Source organism: Botrytis sinoallii, assembly GCF_014898435.1.
Source record: "Botrytis sinoallii strain Bc 23 chromosome Unknown BSIN_030, whole genome shotgun sequence".
Lineage (NCBI taxonomy): Eukaryota > Fungi > Ascomycota > Leotiomycetes > Helotiales > Sclerotiniaceae > Botrytis > Botrytis sinoallii.
Window position 1 is genome coordinate 59,363 of NW_024066057.1, and position 22,796 is coordinate 82,158.

The 22,796-nt window shown below is 43.9% G+C and overlaps 8 protein-coding genes across 8 annotated transcripts; 3 read left to right on the plus strand and 5 right to left on the minus strand.

The window, feature by feature from the left end:
- Nucleotides 1-72: 72 nt before the first annotated feature.
- Nucleotides 73-726, plus strand: EAF02_011132 (uncharacterized protein; the record flags this gene model as incomplete). Its single annotated transcript, XM_038907178.1, has 2 exons — nt 73-281; nt 468-726. 2 exons carry the CDS (start codon nt 73-75, stop codon nt 724-726), a joined length of 468 nt encoding a protein of 155 aa, XP_038752922.1.
- Nucleotides 727-792: 66 nt separating this feature from the next.
- Nucleotides 793-3,339, minus strand: EAF02_011133 (uncharacterized protein). Its single transcript, XM_038907179.1, has 11 exons — nt 2,938-3,339; nt 2,855-2,879; nt 2,645-2,798; nt 2,474-2,554; nt 2,304-2,418; nt 1,815-1,974; nt 1,705-1,760; nt 1,590-1,650; nt 1,333-1,532; nt 1,124-1,277; nt 793-1,065 (listed from the first exon to the last, which is right to left on the minus strand). The coding sequence occupies exons 1-11, from the start codon at nt 3,079-3,081 to the stop codon at nt 887-889; spliced, it is 1,329 nt and encodes a 442-aa protein (XP_038752923.1). The 5' UTR covers nt 3,082-3,339; the 3' UTR covers nt 793-886.
- Nucleotides 3,340-3,828: 489 nt separating this feature from the next.
- On the minus strand, nt 3,829-5,323 carry EAF02_011134 (uncharacterized protein; the record flags this gene model as incomplete). The annotated part of the gene is made up of 6 exons (XM_038907180.1): nt 3,829-4,227; nt 4,278-4,395; nt 4,452-4,727; nt 4,791-4,963; nt 5,018-5,124; nt 5,203-5,323. 6 exons carry the CDS (start codon nt 5,321-5,323, stop codon nt 3,829-3,831), a joined length of 1,194 nt encoding a protein of 397 aa, XP_038752924.1.
- A 1,440-nt stretch (nt 5,324-6,763) lies between these two features.
- Nucleotides 6,764-8,727, plus strand: EAF02_011135 (uncharacterized protein; the record flags this gene model as incomplete). The annotated part of the gene is made up of 2 exons (XM_038907181.1): nt 6,764-6,998; nt 7,067-8,727. The coding sequence occupies 2 exons, from the start codon at nt 6,764-6,766 to the stop codon at nt 8,725-8,727; spliced, it is 1,896 nt and encodes a 631-aa protein (XP_038752925.1).
- A 408-nt stretch (nt 8,728-9,135) lies between these two features.
- Nucleotides 9,136-11,796, minus strand: EAF02_011136 (uncharacterized protein). Its single transcript, XM_038907182.1, has 2 exons — nt 10,379-11,796; nt 9,136-10,330 (listed from the first exon to the last, which is right to left on the minus strand). The coding sequence occupies exons 1-2, from the start codon at nt 11,554-11,556 to the stop codon at nt 9,493-9,495; spliced, it is 2,016 nt and encodes a 671-aa protein (XP_038752926.1). The 5' UTR covers nt 11,557-11,796; the 3' UTR covers nt 9,136-9,492.
- A 463-nt stretch (nt 11,797-12,259) lies between these two features.
- Nucleotides 12,260-12,819, plus strand: EAF02_011137 (uncharacterized protein; the record flags this gene model as incomplete). The annotated part of the gene is made up of 3 exons (XM_038907183.1): nt 12,260-12,301; nt 12,413-12,636; nt 12,735-12,819. The coding sequence occupies 3 exons, from the start codon at nt 12,260-12,262 to the stop codon at nt 12,817-12,819; spliced, it is 351 nt and encodes a 116-aa protein (XP_038752927.1).
- A 1,757-nt stretch (nt 12,820-14,576) lies between these two features.
- Nucleotides 14,577-16,036, minus strand: EAF02_011138 (uncharacterized protein; the record flags this gene model as incomplete). Its single annotated transcript, XM_038907184.1, has 2 exons — nt 14,577-15,916; nt 15,970-16,036. 2 exons carry the CDS (start codon nt 16,034-16,036, stop codon nt 14,577-14,579), a joined length of 1,407 nt encoding a protein of 468 aa, XP_038752928.1.
- A 4,392-nt stretch (nt 16,037-20,428) lies between these two features.
- EAF02_011139 (uncharacterized protein) lies at nt 20,429-22,223 on the minus strand (the record flags this gene model as incomplete). Its single annotated transcript, XM_038907185.1, has 5 exons — nt 20,429-20,653; nt 20,705-21,196; nt 21,252-21,762; nt 21,822-21,922; nt 21,993-22,223. 5 exons carry the CDS (start codon nt 22,221-22,223, stop codon nt 20,429-20,431), a joined length of 1,560 nt encoding a protein of 519 aa, XP_038752929.1.
- Between the last annotated feature and the right edge of the window lie 573 nt (nt 22,224-22,796).

The window sequence follows — 22,796 nt, forward strand, 5'->3', positions numbered from 1 at the left end:
CTGTTCTCACTCTACAGTTGGAAATACTCTAATAGTGTACGATATATAGTGTTTTTTTTTTTTTGGAATAAAATGGTTAGGTTCATACCCGAGGACATTCCCAAATTCCGCAAGAGGGTAGTAGATGAGAGCGATGATCAAGGTCTGGCCATTCTTTATTTCGCAGATTACACAACAGTGACAGCAGAAGCGGTGATAGGAGCGGATGGCGTCAAGAGCCATGTTCGACCACCTATATTGGGGCTTGGAAATCATGAAAGTCATGCATGCTACAGTTACAAGTGCGTCTATCGCGGTCGCAGAACGATAGAAAAATGCGATAGCTGAATTGGGTGAGGACATGGCCACGAATACTGAGATGCACCTCGGACTAGACGGTCACGTTATAACTCTCCCTGTTGACGAGGGGAAACTATGAATGTAGTTGCCTTTAGAAGAACTAAATAAGGCTCGATAGATCCACATAGATCCTCACGTGCGGCGACTGAGCAAGATACACTGAATGAACTTGCTGGTTGGAGCAAGAACGTCACTCCCATTCTTAGCCTGCTCAATGAATATGTTGACAGTTGGGCTATCTTTGATATGCTCGACCACCCTGCGTCTACTTACGCCAAAGAAAAAAATGTTCTAATCGGACATGTAGCACTTGCAGCGAGTCCTCATCATGGCTCCGGTGCAGGCTTTGCCATCCAGGACTTTGCCGTACTGGGTAATATTTTTTGAATCAACGAACGTACGGCACAAGGACAGAAGGAACTCAAGCTATCAATATATCGATATATAGAGGATCCATTGAGTGCATAACCAAAAAAACAAATCAGCTAAACCATCCGCTGGCGCAATAATAAAGAACCATGTTGAGAACTCAAATTATATCTTACTACTACTTGAAAGTCAAACCACCACCGAAGCTGTGCTCACTATTCTCACCGCCCTTTGTAACTTTGCCCGCGGTAACACCGGTCTCAAAGGCACAGCTACCCATATCCAGCTTCTTTGCAGGACCAGAAGGAGAAATATCGAAATCAAAAATATCCATGGGCAAACCAAGAGTCGTGCATGCTGGTTTTAGGTTGTAAGTGGGCGATCTTGTGGCTTAGAAATTGTCAATTGAACTTACCGTTTGGGATATCTACGATTCCAGCGACGTGACCTTGTACTGGTGCACAGGATAACAAGAGATAGATCTGGTAGTCAGAATACCCAAATCGACGTAGGTATTCGATGCAACGCAAAATAGTCTCGCGGTAGGCTACAGTGACGTCCATGTAGTGCTTTCGTGTTCCATTAGTAAATAAAATCATTACAAAGACTTGCTATACTACTTACCTGCTTACCATGGTGGTCCACACTGAACCCCTCAAAGGTAAGGTATCTTCCTGGTCCGTAATGGGGCTCGACGGGGCCGGGTAAGTAGAGTGGTGATTTCATACCAAGATCTGCTATACCATTTTTCATTACCTTAAAATTGATGGTGATGACACCGGACATCTCAATGGCACCGCAAAACGAGATTTCACCGTCGCCCTCTGATTTCACAGTTATTACTTTGAATGAATAGATAGACAACAGAAAGGACCACTTACGGGAGAAATGGAGATCTCCAACAGAGAACTTGGCTCCCTTCACATGTACTGGAAGGTACACCTCATCATGTCGTCAGTATTCACTTTCAATCATTTTGTTACTAGGTAATCTCACCTTGCTTCCTCTGCTCAAATTCTTGATGTCACAGTTTCCGCCATGTTCGGGGCGACCTAACAAATATCAAAATTTGAACAGCAAATTGGGACCACATGTGAATACAATACCCGGGATTGTTCTTGCGCCTTCGCGGCCAACCTTTGTTTTGATGTCCTCAGATGCCGAACCAGCATGCACGTTTTGAGGGTTAGGTGGTTGAGCAACAATCCTGTCCAGCTTGTTGGCAGCTATCAATTCACCCTCCCGTTTGTTCCATGTGGCTAGAACCTATAATCAATTATCAGAATATAAATATTTCGAATGGACAGTGTAAAATGAATGGTGAGACGATCGCGATGGTCATAGTCTGACCGTAGTCTAACTTTGAGAACCTTCGACTATAAAAGAGATAATGAGCTCTTTGAATATAGCGTGGCATGTTGAGATTGATCTGCCACATCCCAAGTAAATTATACACGTGTACCAGATTCTAAGACCAGGAAATTTTCATTCCGAGACTGTGGCCCCGACTATACAAGTCGCTGGATTCAACTCTCTTCCTGAAGTGCTCCTTCGAGAATGGGAGGAAGAGTAAAAATAATAGCTTAGGAACCTACTTCTGCAGATGGTGCACAACCAAGAATACCAGGGTGAATCAATCCAGGAAATTTGACATGGGGAATATGCCGCGATGAGCAATAGATCCCCTCAAAATCCCAAATTGCTTTAGCTCTATATCGCCACTTATTAGTTCTAAAATCCAGAGATCAATCAAATTAAGACATACGCCGATGGGTAAAGTTCATCCAGGAAGCCACCTCCGTTTTCTTTGGCGAAGACACCTAGGCAGTCAACGTCAATATTAAGTCTATGAAAACCGCTTGAACAATTTGTTGCTCACCGGTGCTATATATAATCAGTAATCATGTATATTTGACATTGATTGCAAGTGACTTACAAGCCCCAAGGATGCTCTTGATGTGGCTGTACATCCATTATTTCAACAAGCAATACATCTCCTGGCTCTGCTGTCTCGATTTCAAATGGCCCAGACAAGTAGTGGATCTTGGTAAGATCGACATTTTTTACATCATCTGCACTGTCATCGTTCTCTGAAGCAGCCATGAGTAAATGGTTACGAAGACAATGATGTGGGTCGAAAGCTTACTGATTTGACCTCCAGTCCAGTCAACCTTTAATAATGCGATTAGCCACTATTTTGAAAAAGATCACGATGTAAGGGGCACTTACACATTCTATCTTAACGGTTTCACCATCCTTGATGGTATCAGCGAACGGAATGTCTGGATGCCATCTGTTATGAAGCTTCGGTTGACTTTCTGCAGGCTCATCAAGTGAAACTTTGCAGATATTGCGGATTTCTGATCGACCCATTGTATCCTGTGGAATGTCGAGTTGCAATAGTTACAGATGGGAAGAAGGAAGTAAGGTGTCGATTACGTTCACAAGTTTGTTGTAAAAAGAGAAGAAGGCCAGGCGAAATTTGACGATGTGGTCAAAAGTGAAATGAACAGGGAGAAAGCACTATCACTCACTCTTATACTTAGGTTACCTAGTAGGTAGTCAACCGAAAATGGGATATCACTCCTATCAATTCCTATTAATTCCTAGATACTGATGGATATCCGGTAGCTGATCAAAGAAGAGACGTAAGAGATGATAAGAAAAAGGACGTTCGGCAGCTCTTATCGCAAATTACAAATTACAAATTACCCCTCCTCTCTCACATGAATCGAACCAATCATCTGTGCAGACCAATCTGAGTGCCACTCGAATCAAGAGAGTATGGGAAGTAGGAGGAATGCGGGGTTCATCGGCTTGGAAAATATGTATGACACTAAGAATTTCAAAAGGGAATCATTCAACTGTCTCGGGAAGTTCATGATGAATAAAGTGTGCCTGGCATGAGCTTGGAGTTTGGCAATAGAACGTGGCATGATTAATATCTAGTAAGATGCAGTATACAATGTTACACAGATGTATCTTAGTATCTTACCGACCATCTGCTTGGTAGCTGTAGAACACGGCAAACGTTTCAGTCATGTTGTTCAGATCACTGGGTGATTTTGCATGCTACCGAGCTTGGCCATATACTCTCTATTTAAACCATCCATCCATTCATTACCGTGATCTTAACTCGCTGTACGGCGGAGGCACTTCCGTGGCCGATGATGAAGCTTTCTCGCCTGAAACACCCTGCGTGACTTCATTCCTACTGGATGTGTTCAGAGAATCTAGTTGGTCGAGTTTGAGGTTCAAGAACTCATGCTTGTTCTTCCACTTTTGTTGGCTAGCAGCAAAGTTGTCCTCTTGTCCAACAGGTGGGGGCGGGTCGGTAATTTTGGTAATAAGATATGCCGTGGATGCTTCTGCAATACCATAGACAAGTACACCGAGCAAAGGGATTCGAAGGAATATGTAGAACCCGATACCAAAGCCAAACAAGAGTCCCTCTCGATCATGAAACCAATTCTTCTTCTGCTCCTTGGTAAACTTGATACGAGCGAAGTATGGCTCAAGCTAGAGCAGTCAGATACAATTCACATCACGACAACGATTCGAAAACTCACCAGTTCACGCATCAAACTGCGTGACGAGAAGTAACTCTGTAGAAAGATTACGAGATATCTACGAGGCAAAAAGACACCCGTGCCAAACACTATAAGGCCGGGACCAAGTCCTGCAGCTCTAAGGACTGTTAGTATGAAATATATCATATATCATATTTCGATTGGGTTTCGTACTTATTGAATGTATAGAAACTGGCAGCCGGAAGCACGAATCTTCCCAGGATCGGAACGTAAGATAGAGCATATACTGCCAAAGAGAGCCCCGCCTTCTTTCCAAACTTTATCAAAAACATGGACATGTTCTCGGCTGTGCTTGTTTTATGGGTTGTGCCATCTCTCTTAGGATATCGTCGTAAATTTGGATAATATTCGTCTCTTAATGTGGACCGTTCCTCTCCTTTATGTTTCTCGTAATATGTTTCGTCAACGAACGCGAGGCTCATCATGAACCTGTGAGGGTTAGTAAAAAATCGCAATTCAATGGGATTTGTGCGCTCGCACCGAGATACTCACATGTTGTCAAGGGTTGGTGTGACACGACTTAGTATACTCATGAGAAAGAACGGAACTTGTAAAACATGATTCTGGATAAGATCTAAGCCCTCGACAACCCTGTTATCGAAAGTAGAGGCTCCTAGGTCTACAACAAATGACATGAGCCATAGGAAGACTCTCACACCGAAAATCTGCTACTTGTTAGCAATCACCAAAAAGTGCCGAAGTATGGTGAGAAGTCGTACGGGGATCTCGATAGCTAATCGAATTACGACGCCTGCCAGAACTGCGAGAGCTGCCTGCTTGTAATGCTCCGAAGTAAACAATTGCGGATTTCGCAGAGCCCTTAAAGCTATAACGCAGTCAGTCAGCACCGGATTCCAACGTATAATACGGTATTATTGTCGTTGTGCTCATATATGAAACTGACCTCCCACAATTGTCAATTGGGCTCCTCGCAGGATAGCGTTCAAATCGAAATGATCGATAGACAATTTCTCCTTCAATTCATCACGATCTTTGAAAGGCTTCTGCAACCTTTTTGAATCCATATTTGCCTTGCCTATACTTGAGTGGACGATAGTCAAATATTGAAGGTTGAATGAAGGATGAGAAGAATGTGTAGGTATCAGCCTTCTTATCTCTAGCTATTGGACATGGACCTGTGGGTAGGTAGTAGGAGTATTAGTAGTAGTTGTGGTATGTACGAGTACCTATACATTACACAATCTTTTTTTATCAATCCCAGTAATACGCTGCATACGACAGCTCAGAGCTCTAAGAAGCTACAACATTCCTGGTTCGGCTTATGCGACGTCATCATTTAGACCCCTCATTATCCATTGAATTATCCATTATTCATTACCAGTAGGTATCCATTGCCCGTAGGTATGTACGATACTGTAAGTGGAAAAGTAATACGAGCAACGAGCAACGAGCAATGGTCCATATACCGTTTATTGACATCTTTCAGTCTTTCTTCATAAGGTTAAATGGAGTCCCACTGTATTCTCGAGTGTATCTACTACCAGAGACTCGTCAATGAGACCATTCAAGTATCTTGCACCGGTGCATCTGCACCGCTACATTCGCATCGATTGCTTACACGTTGGCTGAACCTATCAATACCTTACGATCCTCACATCTCAATTGTTGGGGAGCGTTTGAAATTGCTTTGGAACAGCAAGTTGAAGGTCCGGGGCACATCTTACTTCCTGCTAGGTACGGCACGTACGGGCACACAACCTCCCTCGAGAGTCAAGACAACTAATAATAACTTACCTTGATCACTCCACTGTCTGATCCCCCACTACAAGCTGCATTCTAGCTACATTATTACTCTGCTGTATGCTCCGTGCAATGCGATCCGCCAATGTCCGAACTTAATAAAATCTCCAGGAAATTGAAACAAGGTGAATGTGAATGGGACTTTGACTCAATTGTAAATTAATACCGTACATCCTCCGAAATCATACATGTTGGATAAATACTGACTACGAGGAATGAGAGTATGTGTTGAAGAGCAACATTGTAAGCACGCAGTCTCGTCAGCCATAGCCATAGATGTTCAGTACATATATACCTGCCGCTATACACACTAAGTCAGGTACATCTACAAATATAAACTTCCTTGCTTCTTATAACCACCACAATCAATAGTGCCTTCTACTGTCCCGGGCACACACACTCGCACATCTTTAAATCTTGATACTCTACTCTACTCTACTTCACTCGTACACTCTACATTCTTTCTTGAAATTTCATCCAAGAAATAGAATTGCCAGGAAGTCACCTTAGGGTGATACATGGAACCAACTGTACCGTCTTGAAACTCGCCGAATCTAACTGCGACAGCTTGCGGAACCCAACTCCATATCTCAAATTTGCATTTATTTTCGACGTTCAAAAAATCGCCACTTATCGCGCAAATGTGCAATACCATGATGGTCATCAGACAGGAAATATAACAAGTAGATCGGCTCAAATTGCCAATGGCTTATTCTTCGTTGTCGGCACGCGCTGTGTCTGTTTCTGATCGATCAATATCGACTCCCGATCCCCAAATCGAGACACTTTATAGTGTCGATGGCGCCCGCATCATATCTTTTTCAATACCGTCGCAACCTTCGTCGCGACCGAGCTCGAGTAATGGACCTGCGAAGGAAAATACGGAAATAGGTTCTTCTCTGAGGTGGTCTTCCCCAGGGGAAAGGACAATCGCCGCTGGTACGCGTTTTGTGGCAATTTTGTGTTTGCTCTAAGAATGAATACTCATGCTGATGTGACATTTGCAGGCACTTTGCGCATCTATAGAGCTCCCGAATCTGTCGCGTTTTTCAATTGTCAGAAAGCTTTAAAGCCGATATTACCTCGAAGTCAATGCTGGTTTGTTTCGGACGATGGATCTAGCAAATTCGTGTTGCAAGTACGAAGGCTACAGGAGTACTGGCGAATCGAGATAAGCAACACAACTCCCGAAGAAATTAAGCAAGGAGAGGAACTCAAGAAGATACTGGCGCAGGTGTTGTTATATGAAAAGACTCCTTGTCCGTTCCAAAGAACGTTTTCTGTTGATCTGCCGATTGCTCTGCAAATACCTACCACGCAAAAACCGTGGAAGCCAGTACAAAGATCGTCATCTAGAATTCCTTTACCTCGGGGTGACCTTTATCCTATTGCTTTGAAGTCAACCTCGTTGACCTCAAACTCGCCAAAGCTGTCATGCAGAAGAACCCGCTCTTCTTCCCCACTTCAGACTTCTGCATTGCATCGATCCGCGGCTAGCCCCACAGAGACATGCATATCAGACCTGCAATTCCAAGAAGAAACACCAGAAACATCTGTAGCCAAATCTACGAATCCAACAGTACACTCTCCAACATACCCACTAAAAACTCGTGCAGTCGAACCTCATCCAACAGAGTATGGTGTAGCCTCATCAGAATCTATACTTGCCGTCTTGTCCCGTGTAGAGGTTGGTGAAGGTAGTGATAGTGACGAAACGTGCGCCACTAATGCTACAGTTAAAGCCCCCGCTCAATCGCCACATTCGCAATCACTTCCTGGCTCCAGAAGTCCCTCACAAGTGTTACATCACTGTAGTCGATCAATCACGGCCCCTCCTGTCCTCTCTCTAGTCACAAGTCCACCTTCAAAGCGTCGAAACAGGTCTCCAGTGAGCAAAATTGCAGTCGGCGACCCTGATTCAGAGCTCTCATCGAGCGTCGATTCGTTTCACTCTACACAGTCATGGCACTCTCCACTTGATGTACCACCGTCACCCCCCCTGTCCGGTCCACCTTCACCTATCACTTTTCCCTACCCCCACGATAATATTGTCCTTCCAAAGAAAGTACATTCTACGCAAGCAATCTCACAGCTTAATGTAACCCCCGAGACACACGGAGCATGGCACACACCTTCACTCATGAGTACATCTCCTCGAAGTTTGTCACCTGCTCCAAAGACACCGACTTTGGTTAATGATTGCGGCAAGTTTGAAGATGAAGCCTTTGAGGCCATTACTCCTTCACCACCAAGGTTGAGACAACGTGGTACAACAGGTAGCAACTCACGAAGAAGAACACTATCCCCTCTCCCTGCTGCAGTAAACCTGTTTTCTCCACCACCGGGATCACGGCGACTACAAACCGCTCGACATCTTCCAACAGCCATCATCCAAAAGACATGTGAAATTCTTTTGAGTCCTCCAAGTCATTTACTGCAAGTGATGATTAACGTTGCATCTAAAATCGCAGCGGGTGAATGGAGAGGGGTGCTACTCGGTGAGGGAGAGGCTGTACATTGGGATTTCACCGAAGACGAATATCAAGGCGAAAGTTGGACTGAGGATGACTTTGGATTTAGTCTTACTCCCACGCCTTCAAGACGAAGGGATGTTTCCTCACAATCTAAGAAGGATACGACTTCCAGCGAGAGTTGGGAGGTCGATTAAGCTTCTATTTGTACACTATAAGCCCACCATTTGTGCTACTATGATTTTGTAATTGGCGCTTGGTATAATTTGTATTAAGGAAGATTCACTAGGAGTATTAGTGGGAAGGTCATGAAATTTTCAATTTAGTTGAAGTGGTGCTTGTGATTTTGACGGGCTTAATTCGGACATGGTTTGGGCATGTATAGATAGTAAGGATATGATGCATTAATATCATAGAATATGCCATGTAATAGATCATTTGGGTCATTTTTCATATGAAGATATCTATTTTCTTAACAAAATGTGCGTATTCTAGTGTTGTGGATTTGGTGTCACGCAAGGAGGAGATTGGGCGTCTTGACTTCACAGAGGTCATATTAGATTAGGAATTCGCCCAATGAGCAACAAGCGCAAGAGTCTCGACCAACAGGGTTCTAATTCATAGCTGTTACTACTTCTTGCTTTTCGACTCATACTTTACGGAAACATGTTTTATCATCATACTATTTATTATACTTCGTATCCTGTCCTAATCTACTGCGCTCTCACGGCCTCCCAATCCTCAACCTCCATGGTCTCGCTTCACTTCCACGCCCCTCGTTCAAGACCTTGGCCTTTCCCCGAATTACGAAATTCGTCCTATTTGAGTAAGGCACGTGCTATAGAGCCATGGAAAGTATGTGGATGATGATTAACAAGTCGATGTTATCGAGATTAATCTTAAGGTATCTACGCTTTTCACTTTCTTCGATTCAACCTTACCATACTTGAAGGTTCTTTCCACTACCCCGGAAATCCCCCCCTAGCCATTTTTCTCGCCCTTCCCTCCCTACGATTATGATTAGCTCTCGATCCCTTATTCGCTTCTTTCCTCTGTCTAGCGACGTCAGTCTCCTTATCACCACTCGTACCCGCCACGTTTCCATTGCCTCTTCCTCTTCCTCCGCCACCTCTCCCACCTCTACCCGGTCCTCTAATCCGGCCTCCTCTACCCCTATTGCCAATTCCATTCCCGTCTTCCTCCCCCTCAACAGCTTTCCACGACGTACTCTCCAAACTTGTTTGTTCTCCTTTGAACGTGGCGAATTGTGTTTCAAGTCGTCGCATTTGCTTAGGGTCACGAGAAAGCATGACTGCCCACCCCTCGAGTGCTTCGTCCGTCATGCCTGTATCTTGTCTTATAGCTGCTCTTTCTTTGCTTCTACGAGTGGTTGCATCCCTAGCAAAGATGCTTGGTGATGACTTGTAGGCACGGAAGAGGGTTTCGTCATGTGCACTCTGTTGTGAGTTGTTTTCAGGGTTGGATTCTTCGGGGTTGGCAGAATCAACTGTTCCGCCGACATCGGCGACATCATATGTATCGTCTCTTTCGTCATCGTCAGAATCGAAAGCAGCAAGTGCGGAGAGAATTGCGGCTTTATTGGGAGCGGTGGAGCGATCTTGGAGCACATCATCGGCGGTTTGATCGGGGTTGCGACGTCCGAAATGCAGGCGAGATGCATCAACCGTGAGCTGGTCAAGTTCGTCATCATCAAAGATATTGCGGCGAGTAGGAAGTTGCGGGGGAGTTGAATGAGGTACTAGGTCGTTGTGACTTGAAGATGGTTCGTTGGGTAGTTCGCTATAGAAATGGTTAGAGTGGTGAGTTTGGAAGAATGAGGGCACATACAACTCCTCATGTCGATCAGCATTATTTAAACTTGGTGGAAGGGATCCGTCCAGAAGATGAGATATGACTTCCTCCGTATTATCATTATATTCTTCAAGTAATTTCACAATAAAGCCTGATCCAAGATCTGGGAACAAATCCTGAACTTGTGATATGAGACTCATCTGATGAACGTGTACACTACTATTTTCATGATCATCAGTGTCGGCCAATCCCTTGCCTTTGTTAGGTTTCTTCTTGAAAAGGCGTACAGGCCTGCCGCTACCTCCAGGTTTACGAAAACCTTGTAAAGTAGCAATCACAGACTTTGCTCTGCTCGACCCCGAGCCACTAGCATCGATTCTTTGTTGAAGTTGCTTCAACACAGGTGTTACTGTGACCAACTCTGCAACCAACGAGTCATTCACATTAGTTGGACCTTTCTTATGTGCTTCAGCCGCAGCACTCAAGGAATAAAGTCGGTCGACGAGTAATGAAAATCTTGGTTTGGGGCCTTCTGTAAGCCCAATAATACAGAGATAGATAGTAGAGATGATGACCTTTCGTAGTGGTGGATTCATGAGCTTGTAACAACTTATAAGAGCATCCACGAAATCATCCCCAGCCATGAAGAACGAAGCTGCTTCAGGAGAAGCGTGTAACAGTTGATTTAATCGTCTCAATTGTATTTCCGAACCTTTGAGATCTCCCTTAATCCCAGCATCCAGTTCTTCTGTCAACAAGCTCTTGACACTGCCCAGCGAGCCCTCGATTACTGAAGAGTGCTTGCTCCATACCAATGTTGTGACTTTGTTGCCCTTCTCCTTCCCATAAACTTTACATACATCTGCGAGAACTTCCCAACGCAGTAACGATTCAGGTGACTTGTCAACGCCAACCAGCCTATAGAACAGAAGATATGCTTGCTTGCGAAGTTGCTTGGTCTTTGAGGGATTGGCTAACGAGTTTTCGTCATGTGATAGAGCCGTTTCGGCAAAGTAGGATGCCAGGAAGTTCGGTAGGGATTCATCTTTTGCTGATATTCGTACAAAATCTGGAGATGGTATTGACAGATGTGCTTCAGTCAGAGATATCCAGGCATCTAAGCAAGCTTCCCACTCTCCCGGTAGCATATTTGACCTCCATGATAGTTTGGGATATGGAACTAAAGGTGGGAGAACTATTGATTTTGAAGCCATCTCTAAATTCTGCTGTAGTATCGGTAGAATGGGAAGTAATTGTGACCTCGTGAGCTAGGATGATATATTGAGGCCAAGTCAATAGGTGGAAGTAGGTCTTGTGTGGTACACCAGTGCTTTCCTCGTCTGGTCAATTAATTTGATGGAAACTTGAATAAGCCAAAATGTATTGGAAAGTTTTGGTCGTGTGGTACTTTTAAGAGATTGTGTTTGGCGAAAGGAAGAAAGTGCAATTGAAGAATTTAAATGTATCAAAATATGTACAATAAATGCTCTCGCCGTTTGACTCAATATGTAGGTATGCCATCAAATTACTTCTGCTGCTACTGCACTCGGCCACACTTATCAACTTGACCCACCTATCAAATCAATGATGATGGCATCTTGGATGAAAATTATGAAGATGCCTTAAATTGAAGTTGCATGCCACGCAAAAGATGTTAAGGCATTAATATTCGTGAGACCCCATCGATGTAGTCCTCAACCAATGGAATCCATTCGTTTAACCCTGTAATGCCAAGACTTTTTCCCACAGTTTTCGTGAATCTACAATTTTATCCAATCTTCGCGCCAAATTTCAGAATTCTTTTTCTACGACCACCTTCATCACTTTGCCGCAACTGGAACCATCGTTCGAGTCTTGAAGGAATAACATCAATCGATAGAATCCCATTCTATCAATCCATTCAATCTATCAGCAAACATGTCTTACAACAAGGATAAGGATTTCGCCGGTGAAGGCCCAGTACGTTTCTTCCAAACTCAATCAACATCCCCCCCTCGTTTGCGCGAAGTCCAGATCGCACATCGAATTGGAAATATATATTATGAAACTAACCTATCGCCCCTTTCATAGAAAACCCACAAGATCAGAATCACCCTCACCTCCAAGAAGGTTGAGTCCCTCGAGAAGGTCTGCCGTGAGCTCATCGAGCGTGCCAAGGGAAAGGATCTCCGCATCAAGGGACCAGTCCGTCTCCCAACCCAAACCTTGAAGGTTACCACCCGTAAAACCCCTTGTGGTGAAGGTTCCAAGACCTGGGATTGCTTCGAGATGAGAATCCACAAGCGTCTCATTGAGTACGTCCCTCCCGCATTCTTTACAATTGGAAATCTGGCATCAGATCAAGAGGATTAGAGAAATCTAAAGAGAGAACAAAATACTAATTGCATAATAGTCTTAACGCCCCTACCGAGGTTGTCAAGCAAATCATCATCAACATCGAAGCTGGTGTTGAGGTTGAGGTTACCATCGCTGCATAAATTAGTTGAATGTGATGAGAAAGGGAGGAAATGATGGTGAAGAAATAGGTCGACCACTTTATGAGGGTAGACAATTGAACGCTGTTCCTCTCATTTATTGATACTCTCCATGATACTTGTGTGCTACTTGGTGTCTGAGATTTATACTGCCAATTTGTATTTCTGTTGATAGATCTTGACGTGTTGTGACGAATCCATCGTAGGCAGAAAATACGTAGCATGCAATCTCCTCTTCCTAGGTCTCCCTTTGAGCAACCCGACGTTATGACAATATCAAATTCGACTTTCAATTGCCTCGAAACGATATAGCTTTCCCCTGCCCTGCCTGTCACTCCCATAGGCATCCTCATATCCACGCCTATGCACACCCCCAACTCTTTACGATGTACTGAATCATTCTCCTCGGCATCATCCTCCCCATCTCAACCTCCAACCTCCAACCTCCAACCTCCAACCTCCTCAAACTTCACACTTACATCTCCATCCCCAAGCATCCCAAGACAACAAATCTCCACCACACCACACAAAAACATGTCATGCTCGAAGCACAACAGCTTTGTAAAATAATAATCTATAAAAATCATCAAAACCGCTAACTCTAGCCCCCCATCTTCTCCTCGCCTCCTCACCTCTCTAAACCTAAACTCAAACTTAAATCTAAACCTAAACTCCCATCCAATCAACCAAATCAAATCAATATTGTTCTCAATCTCCCACCCTCCCCCTCCCCCTCACACCACAAACCCCCAAACAGATCCCCCTCCCCAGCTCCCAGGAATAGAAAATAGCGACCTATCAAACACCATAATTCTACCCCCAAGAGAAGACAAGTCAACCCTACACACCATCACAATACCATCAACACCCCTCCCCCCCCCCAGAAAACCAACCACAAGAGTTCGAATATCGAATGTCTCGATTTCCAACCTCTTCAAAATTTTCCGATTCCAACTATCTCGTCCGCAATATACATATGTATATATGGTTGCTTCAAGAGCAATTGTGAAAGTTACATAGTCCCTTTCTCTCTATCCGGCAAACGTGAGGTGCTAAAAGAAGGACTTCCAAAGTTCCAGTTCCAGTTCCAGTTCCAGCTTTCAAATCTCAACTCTCTACCACTCCTGCAATCCCGATATTTCGTCCTATTCAAACATACGCTTGATTCCTCGTATCTGAACGAGAGAGACTGATACAATCAATTGCGGATCTTGTTCGCATGGCCGAATCATACCGGCTCCTATGCCGTCTTCGATAAACATTGAACCTCGAGGTTCAGATCACTCAAGACCCTCAATAGATCCCATCACCACATCATGTATCACACGAAACAAACTAAGACTAAAAAGTCCCCGATTATCATGTCATCAATTCAGGTTGGTTTCGTCATTTCTCTCTTCTATCCCTCCAAATAAAAACTACAATATGTACAATTGAAAAGTATCTCCATCCTATCATCAAGCTCACAGCACCATTTTGCACCCTCAGCCCATCTAATCTCCCCACCACGAATCGCGCGCAATATATACTCGGAGCCTAGTACCCAACAGTCGGCTCTCAACAGTATGAAATACACTCATGTTTTATCTCAGATTTCCATTCATCAATTCCTTCCACTTCATCAAGTACAATAATAGCAGAAAAAAGTTTTGTATGTTCACACCACATGTATGTACATATTGGTTGTAACCCCCAAAGAACGCCGTGAATACTCCAAAGGTTAGATCAGATCGTCATTCAGGTCAGGTCTGCGTGAGAATTTAGACCAAGCCAGCTGCTACATCAGCAGGAGAGTTTCCAAGGTATCCCCAGGATTGTTCTGCCATGTAAAGAGCTGCGGTGTTGACCTTCCAGTAATCATTGAATGTACTGAAAAGGAAAACGTTGGATGCGTTGGAAGCGAAAAGATCCTTGATAGCTGCCATGGCAGTGGTCTGAGCTTCAGGAGAGGCGACAGCCTGATCGTGAGATGTTCCAGCGGATGGCCATCCGGTCTCAGTGATAACAATGTCCATATCAGGGTTGGACAAGAGGGCTCTCAACTCGGAGATTTGGGTGCTAAGGAAGGTACCAGCAGCATCGGCGGCGGTGTTGGTATCGAAGAAAGGATGGCAATTGACGGCGCAATAATCAACATTGTCGCAAAGACTTGGGTAAAGCTTAGTGGCAGCCAAGGTGTCAACGGCTACAACCTTTCCAGGGTAGTTGGCGGCAGAAAGGATAGATTTAGCAGTAGCGACGGCACTGGCAACACCAGCAGCATCAGTCACAGCGTTGTTGACCCACTCGTTTCCAATGGAGATGGTAGTGATCAAACTCCAGTCACCATCAACAGCATCTACAATTGCTTGAGTTTCGGATGAAACCTCGGCGAAATCATATACACCAGCAAAGATCTTGAAACCATACTTCTTGGCGGCTACCAAAGTAGTGGTGACTTGATTGCAATCCGTTCCGTAGATACGGACGGTAGAGTATGTTGATGGAATTGCGGCAAAGTCTGCGTTCACTTGGTCTTGAGTCTTGCAAGCGTTATTGGCCATGTAAGGAGAGTATGCGAATCCATATCCTCCAGATGATGCAGCGACAGCTGAAGTGGAAGCGGCTGCAGCAGAAGAAGTGGTGGAAGAGCTCGAAGAAACTGGGACCGAAACAACGGCAGCGCTGCTGGAAGAGCTGACAACGGAGGCAGCAGCACTAGTAGAAGTAGCGGCAACGGGGGCGTCAGCGCTAGTGTAAGCTACAGAAACTGCGACAGGGGCGGCGGCAGAGACTTCTACACTTGGAGCTTGAGCTGCCGGTGTGCTTACAGCATCGGCAGTAGTTTGAGTGGATGGTTGAACGGCAACAGCAGCGGCAGCTTGAACATCGGCAGCTGGAGTAGTCGTAGTGGCGGCACTCGAGGTAGCGACGGATGGGTTCGATTGATAGATGGTCGTTGGCTCGTTGTCGATATACTTGGTAGTAGTTGAAAGAGGAGTACCGTCAGTGCTAACATAGATGATGACTTCTGGAATTTCGGTAGCCGCGACGACAACGGTATCAACCACTGTAACCAAATTTCTCTTGTCATGAATGGCCCGGTGAGCATTATGACGGTCTGTGATGTGTTAATAAGTATTGTAAGAATGGATTGCGCCAGCGAATACATACTGAATGGTTGAGCCAAAGTCAATTGGACAAGGGAGAAACCCGCGAGGGACAGGATGGCGCTCTTCATAATGAATGTGATATTGAGACAAAGAATGTGTTGGTTTGAAAGTCGAAATAGATTCTATCTATTGCCGGCCAGCGGTTAGTTCAAGGTCCAATGTAAAGTTGACAAAATAAGCAAAAATAAGACAAGGAGGGAAATATGTATTTGTTATGAGATTATGAGAAGGACAAGACCCAAAGTATTGGAGTCAAATAAACTCCTTGGGTAGGGTAGGAAATTCCATGTTGATCTCTAGGACTCTAAGACCTTACACGCCGCGAGAATGGCTCGGTGAAGTTTGAAAACAGGAACGAAATTAACCCACCTTGGATTTTGAGGTCGTTGGAATGTAAATGTGATCTTGAGAATGTTGTCGTCAAGAAGGCTTAGTCTCAATTGGGTAACAACGACGACAGGAATGTTGTATTTTCTTGGGAGTAATCGAAATGAGTGACTTGATCTCGAGGTTTCAAGGTATCAATGAGGGTTGGGCAAATGCAAGCAAAAGATGCGCGGCAAATTTTGCAATTGTAATTGTCGACTTTATTTTTGAAAGACTTCTAGGTCCAAGAAATCAATGAAAAGGAAGGTTGTGAGATTTGACTGGTTATCAAATCGTCGTTGATAGAGAGAGAGAGTGTGTGTATATGTTTGTGTGAGTCGATATTGAAGGATAGTGATGAGAACTCGAAGATCAATTCGACTTTCTGAAAAGAGATTAGAGACTTTATTAATTCTGGTGGTGGAGAATGATAATCACATCAAAAGTAGAGGAAGGAAGCAACGATAGAGACTGTTATTATTGTGGTTGGAGGAGGCTTGGTTTTGTTTACGGAAGCACTTACTTGTTTTAATTTACAACTCCACTCCGCAATTCACTCTCAAGAAAGTGGAGAGTCAGATTTTTTTTGGTTGCCCAGGTGGTGTTGACTGTTAAGAAGTGAAGGACCAATCAAGTGAAGGTGAAGTCCGATGCAAAAGAAAGGCAAGGAAGGAAAGAAGGAAGGAAGGAAGGAAAGGAAAGGAAAGATCAAGAAATGATCAAAGTCACAGTCAAAGTCTAATCCGAACCACGAACCACGAACGGGATAACGGTATGATGGTGGAGGTTGGCCGGGGATGAGAGAGAGAGATATTAATTGACGATGAGATTGGACCAAAGAGGAAAGAGATGCCCCTCTGTATCTATGAAGATCAAAAAGTCTAGAAGATGCGAAAGACCAACTTTGTTTTCCCCGGTCAAGGTAATTTGAGGAATAATACTGTGTGTGTGCGTGTGTGGAGTTTGAAGAATGGAAGATATAAGATGTCAGATATAAGTTACCTAGTATATGTTATATGTAACAAGTTATAACTTACAAAGACTAAAAGCTAAAGTCTAAAGATTACCCAGTACCTAGTAATGATTGAAGATTGTAAAGAGTGAAGGCGGCATGATAATAACATGTATTATGATGTATGGGGTAGAAGAAAAAGAGAACATATGGGGTCTTAATTCTGGTCTGGTCAAGGGAGGGCAAGGAGAAGGAGAAGGAGAAGGAGAAGGAAAGAAAGGTTCATCTCAACTTCTTCATCTCAAGGCTTCAAGGCTTCAAGGCTTCAAGGTCACATCTGGCCACAACCCCAAAAGGCCTCGATGAAGACTCAAAACTCAAAACTCAAAACTCAAGAGCTCCCTCACCACATGGAAGAACTTTTTTGACCGGTTGAAATGAAATTGAAGATCCAGAAAGTGGATGAAACCAGGATTTCTGGGTGTGACAGGTACAAACCATTTTACCACCTCTTTCCATATTACAGCAATATATATATAATATATACCTAGTATCCACTTTATATATCATAATAATATTTTCTGACACTTCTGACACTTTCTGACTGTACCTGGGCACTTACTATGTTTCTGTACTCACTCACTCACTCACTCACTCACTCACTCACTCACTCACACATACTCGAGTAGTAATAAGTACATATGAGGTAGATGGGTACAGATCCAATAAATAATATTAGATTTCCTGTTCATCTCCAAATCACAAACCCCTCGGAGTCTGACCATAACTCTGATCATTCTGTTCTTCTCGACTTCTCGACTTCTCGACCGTATATTCCTCTCCTTCCTGATTCGGCATTTCTACATCTCAATTCTCATCTCATCTTTTTTTTGGTGTACCTACTACCTACTCGCAAATTGTAATCTTATCATACCTCCCCTACCCCCGAATTTGTGAAACTTACTATTATGCAATGCGTATCCCCGAACAACAACCTTATATCATAAATTACCTAGGTATATTCCCTCAACGTTGCTTGGATGTCATCAGTACTTTGTAGTTATCCAATGTCGTGTGTGGCCAAGACTCAAAAGCTTAAGAGAACCTTCTTTTTCCCGACCTTTCTTTCTCCCTTTCCACTCTCCACTTTGGGAGTATTACAATTTACCAACTCATAATATTTCACCAACCAACCTCACCAGATCTCGCATACAAAAACTTTTCGTTCGCAAAGTTACGACTTACAACTTACAAGTGACAACCCGTTCCAAAGAAATTGTGGAATCCGGAACCTTATCCAAACCCACCTACCTAGTACCTAGTACCTACTCAAGAGATCCCAGCAATCGCCCAGGACCTACGTGGTCCTTAATCAAACGACCCCCCTTCCTACGCATTCCTGAATTCGCCCCCAAAGCACAACCTATTGGATCAATCCCTCCCACAGCACTTCACCCAGCCGCCGCACGACTAATCTCCAAATCCTGGCCGCCGGTCGGTGTATATGTCAGGTACAGTACAGTCTGCAGAACAGGGCTGCAGCAATCCCTACCGCGGTCCTCCGATTGGATCGAGATTGGTGCTCATAAAAATGGATCTCCTTCCCTATTGTAAGACGTAACCGATGGATGAACGAACATTGGCGATTCGAAAGAATGGCACCAGAAAATCTTCCGAGCCCGATTGCAAGATTGATTTGTGCACATGTGAATTTACCCCCGCCGTCTTGAGTCTTGAGTTTTCATAGTAAAATTGTTCACCTGGTTGATTTTGATGGTATGGATTGACTTGAATTGAAATACTATTCGATGGAAGAGCGTGGAAGTGAGAAGTTGAACATGTAATACGGGATATTGTATTTCATTGATGTGTATGAGTGAGTGTGTGTGTGTGTGTGTGTGTGTGTGTGTGTGAATATGCATGTGTACTAGCTCTTGTCAAATCGTCATAGGTGAACACTCCAGCCCACCGGACATATCCGTCGCCGCCCCTAGTTCCCAGTCAAGTCCCTGGTAAACCTTCATTCATGCCCTGCCAGGCTGCCAATCTGCAACTCCATCACTCCATCACTCTGCCCTAACATTCCATTATAGCGGCAATCAACAAGGCCACGAGGCGCCAAGTCTTCCTTCCAGACTTTGCTTTATCCTTTCAGGTACCATTCGAATGTCACTGGCTAGGTAGTCACTGGCTCATTGATTGGTAGTATTTGGTACCTGCAGAGGTATTTATCATCAGCCCATTCATTATTCATTATATTGACTCGACGGTATCGTACATCATCCATCACATTCTAGAAAAGTCAAAGAAGGAAGAACAAGAGAGACGGTGAACCGGATCGGATCGCAGGGAAAACAAGTCTAATAAGTGGAAATTGGTAATTCGCAGAGTAGTAAGTACAGAGAGAGTCCTTCTAGATTCTTTTCAAAGTTCACACTCTTTCTTCATCGTCGGTGAAGTAAAGACGCATACGGTACATCATACCTATCTCTGCGACTGAATCAATAATTTACCAACACCAACCACGCTCTGGAGTTTGAACTATCAAAACCGTCTCCATACCCTACCCTCCATTTCCATTTCCATTTCCATTTCCACCCCCCAAACCCAAACCCAAACCCAAACCCAAACCCAAACCTAGACTCTCGCCCAAAATAATCCAAATCAAACATTTTCAAATCCTGTTGAAACATCCCATACATATACTTCTTCTTCTACCTACAACCCATTCCCAATTTACTCATGTACTAACATCCTAATGAAACTTTTACATCCACCTATCTACCCCCAAATATATCAGTTAACAAACCTAATGAACATAAAATGTCAAAATATAAATGTATCTACGAACAATCTCATTCCCAAGGAGAAAAATCCCGCCCATAAAGTGCAATGTGCCATAACGATTCCCAAGTGAAGATATTCATTCGTAATTTCTAATTTATATACATCGGTCTATACTCATATCAAATACACGTACCCCATTATTATACATTACAGCTCTTCAACCCCCCTCTAGCTCCCTTCACAACCCGTTCTCCCAACCGCTAAACCCAATGACCCCTTATTCATCCATCATCCATCATCTATCATGTAAAAAGAAACACCCGCTACTAAAAATGCAGCCGAGGAAACAGTAAATTTAGGCCAGTGGCAAGGCCAACTTACTACTCGCCTTTCTAGTCAAGACTTTCGTAATAGCATGTCTAATAACGACACCAGCCTTCTCAATCTCCTTTTTCGAGAGTCCTGTCGTAATGCATACTTTGAGTGCTGGTTGTAATTTCCACTCTTCATCTTTGCCATTGCTACCCGAGTAGACGGGCATACTTTTGAGTCTAGTGATCATTACTCCATTGGCGAGTGCCTGTATACAAGTTAGTCGATAGAACCAATATTAAGTGATAGAATTGCTTGCCTCATCAACACATTCTTGCATGATACGTTCTTGTTCTTCGATACTTAGACGTCTGGAGTTGACAATATCTTGCTTGAGAACAAGGAGCATCACCGGGTTTTCAACGGCACTGGTGCAGTGAACCCAATCGCTTCTCGGATCAAGCTGAGCCCTCATTGCCTTGATATTCTCTCTACATTGTACCAAAACCTCAGGATTAGTTTGTAGCATGTTAAGCGTTTCGCTAGCGGTAGTAGCCAACATAGCTGGTAAAGCCGCGGAGAAAGTATAGGAAGCAGCAGTGATACGCTGATGTTCTACCACATCGTTTGAGCCTGCGCAGAATCCACCTCCGGCACAGAGAGGTCCAGCTAATGATCCAATCAACATATCAATTTGTGATGCGTCCACATTCTGTGCTTCCGTAAGACCGCGACCAGTTCTACCAAGAACCCCAAAGGACCATGTCTCATCCAACATCAGGCGGAATTTGTAACGACGTTTGAGTTCAATCTAATGATCTGTTAGTTATGCACACGAGCAGTAGGATGTGATTTGAGGAAATTACCAGCTTGGGCAAGTCCACGCAATCACCAACTGTTTCTGACAATCCCTCTGTAACAATAAATCTTCTGGTCAACGGTCTCTTGGCTTGTTCCTTGACTACCTTCTGCAATACCCTTTCCAAATCTTCCATATTGTTATGTTCGAAATATTTGACTGTACTTCTAGAAATCTGCAGACCCTTCCTGATTGAGTAATTGCTTGCTCGATCCGCCACAATAATATCACCTCTTTTGCAAAATGCCGGTATCACACTCGAAATCGTAGAAAATGCATGAGCATAGACAATGCATCCTTCCGTTCCCAAACATGATGCAATGTCCGCTTCGGTTTTCATGTGTACATCTTGAGTGCCGTAGAATTGAGGGGGTCCGCAAGGTCCTACACCATAAGTTCGGAGAGTTTGGATGGCCTTCTCTTTGACTTGCTCGTTGCCAACGAAATTGTAGAAGTTGTAAGATGCGAGATTCGTTACCGTTCGGCCATTTGAGAGCTTAGATTTTGGTCCTGTGGGCCTTCTTTATGTTAGCACACTGCATAAGCAGAATATTGAGGAAGGGGAAGTCAAACTCACCCTACGATGATGGGCGTTTTCTCACTATCTGCCTCTTCAAAAGGAGTCATCTTTGCAACCAATGGCTCAGGTTGCCACTCGTCTACCAAGTCATCGATTTCCTGGCAATTTACTAGATCAGTTTCCATAACTTTGACTTGCAGACCAATCTGATTAGGGAAGACCGCTCACCTCCTCCGTCAACTGAACAAAATTATTGTTATGCGTCACATAACTAGGCGCCAGCAAATATCTAATGAAGAAGATAACCAGAACCAATTCGATGACTGATCTGACTGGATCATCCTGATAACTCGATTGAATGTAGCGGATGAGCATGGCAGAGCCAGGCACCTTTTGAAAAGTCGATGTGATCTCGTTCATGGACGAGACCATGTACGATTGAATATCCTGGAGGTCCATGTTGATAGCAATCGGGTTGGCGGCGTCAGAGAAGAGAATCGAGTATTGTGTTGAATGAACGATTGCTAGAAAACGTTCCCGCTTCCGCTCGTACTGGCACAAAATAGTGCTGGCTTGTTCAATGATAGTTATCGCACCTTGCTGTCGGCTTCGCGTAATTGAATGTCCGAGGAGTTCAAGTTGAACAGGTGGACTTAAGATAGATTGTAGACTATCACTATCCGTATAAACCTCAACGATGCAAAAGAAAGATGCTATTATTGTATTGTATCTTCTTCAAGGACTAAATGTGTAGGTTATCGATTTATTATAACTTACTAGCTAGAATGTGATGTGGGCTGCAAAGAAAATTAGTAAGCTAGTGAAATTCATGCTACGATTCTCTGTAAGGGAAAAGGAGGCACGTCAGAGTTCCCTCGTTTCATCCAAATAGATTGGACTAGCATTGCATGAATGATTGGAAAATTTGGTCACATTGCAGTCGTCACAGTAATCGGCCACTTAAAGAAATGGGGATAACCAAAAATTTACTCATATTCATTGTAAAGACTCTGTATTATCTTTGCGCTGTAG